This window comes from Mus caroli, chromosome 2 (genome assembly GCF_900094665.2).
Source record: "Mus caroli chromosome 2, CAROLI_EIJ_v1.1, whole genome shotgun sequence".
Lineage (NCBI taxonomy): Eukaryota > Metazoa > Chordata > Mammalia > Rodentia > Muridae > Mus > Mus caroli.
In genome coordinates this window covers 169,720,731-169,722,103 of record NC_034571.1, presented here as the reverse complement: position 1 = coordinate 169,722,103, position 1,373 = coordinate 169,720,731, and the positions used below count along the sequence as shown (strand labels likewise).

General features: G+C 58.8%; 2 protein-coding genes across 2 annotated transcripts in view; both read left to right on the top strand.

Annotated features, from left to right (window-relative positions):
* Window positions 1–120, top strand: part of LOC115029113 (laminin subunit alpha-5-like) — a 14,412-nt gene extending 14,292 nt beyond the window's left edge. The window contains exon 21 of the mRNA XM_029468665.1: window positions 115–120. Coding sequence (XP_029324525.1) covers window positions 115–120 — 6 coding nt within the window. The remainder of the gene's footprint in view (window positions 1–114) is intronic.
* A 55-nt stretch (window positions 121–175) lies between these two features.
* LOC115029112 (laminin subunit alpha-5-like) overlaps window positions 176–1,373 on the top strand; it is a 10,022-nt gene continuing 8,824 nt past the window's right edge. The window contains exons 1-4 of the mRNA XM_029468662.1: window positions 176–342; window positions 424–532; window positions 948–1,045; window positions 1,126–1,327. Coding sequence (XP_029324522.1) covers window positions 200–342; window positions 424–532; window positions 948–1,045; window positions 1,126–1,327 — 552 coding nt within the window. The 5' untranslated portion in view covers window positions 176–199. The remainder of the gene's footprint in view (window positions 343–423; window positions 533–947; window positions 1,046–1,125; window positions 1,328–1,373) is intronic.

Below are 1,373 nucleotides of genomic sequence, written 5' to 3'. Positions count from 1 at the left end.
TGGCTGTGGCTGTCCCCAATGGACACTGGGTGTAAAGCAGATTCACCTAGCTTTTCTGCCTCCTCCATCACCTGGATCGGCCCTCTCCTGCTTGGAGATGCCCCGGGCTCTAAGATCTAGCTGTAGGAAGCCATGGGAAGGATGAGGACTATGGNGCTCTGGTCACCCTGCCCTCCTTCAGGTGGACATCCAGCTCGAGATGGCAGTGCCTCAGCCTGGCCAATATGTTCTCGTGGTGGAATATGTCGGTGAGGATTCACACCAGGAGATGGGAGTGGCTGTGCACACCCCTCAGAGAGCCCCCCAGCAAGGGGTGCTCAACCTCCACCCCTGCCCATACAGGTAAGCTTAGAACAGGAAAGGGCGGATGGGAGGGCCCTGCCCTGGGTTTTCCATTTACATTACAGTCCATCCCTCCCTCAGCTCCCTGTGCCGGAGTCCGGCTCGGGACACCCAGCATCATCTAGCCATCTTCTACCTGGACTCTGAGGCTAGCATCCGGCTCACAGCTGAGCAGGCTCACTTCTTCCTGGTAAAGCTCCCTGAGCCCTTGCCCCAGGGTGGCTTCTGCTAGTGTATTTTAAGTATGTATATAGAGAACAGAGCCTCTGGGTTCCAGGAGCTCCTGTGGTGTGAGGCTGCAGTGTAGTTTGNTCTTGCCTGTGAGATCTGGTCGTGTTCTTGCCCTCTGAGCTGAGAGCCCAAGATAGAGGTGAGATGGAAGCAGAGTAGATAGGTTGGGGTGCCACGAGGGTTGGGGTACAACCCTAGAAACAGTCACCAGTTCTGCACCCGAGTGTGGGCTCCAGGCAGAAGACAGAGTGAAGGAGCGTAGGCTCAGCCGACTCCTGGCATCTAAAGTATGTGGTCAGCCGTCCCGATCTCACCGCGCCTCCTGTCCTCTCTCCTGCTTGGGCAGTGGCAGCCTATCATCTTTTCCCCCACAGCACAGCGTCACCCTGGTACCCGTGGAGGAGTTCAGTACTGAGTTTGTGGAGCCCCGGGTCTTCTGTGTGAGCAGTCATGGAACTTTCAACCCCAGCAGGTACTGGGGCTGGNAGTGGCTAGGGTGAGGAGCCGGGACCTGTCAGCCAGGAGAGTGTTCTCACTCACGGTGCTTCCCAGTGCTGCCTGTCTAGCCTCCCGATTCCCGAAGCCACCGCAGCCCATCGTCCTCAAGGACTGCCAGGTCTTGCCGCTGCCTCCCGACCTGCCTCTGACTCAGTCTCAGGAGCTCTCACCAGGTGCACCCCCAGAGGGACCACAGCCTCGGCCACCAACTGCTGTGGATCCTAATGCAGAACCCACCTTGCTGCGCCACCCCCAGGTGAAGGCTCAGGGTGGACGGAAGCCTCTCCAGGGATGGGGGGGGG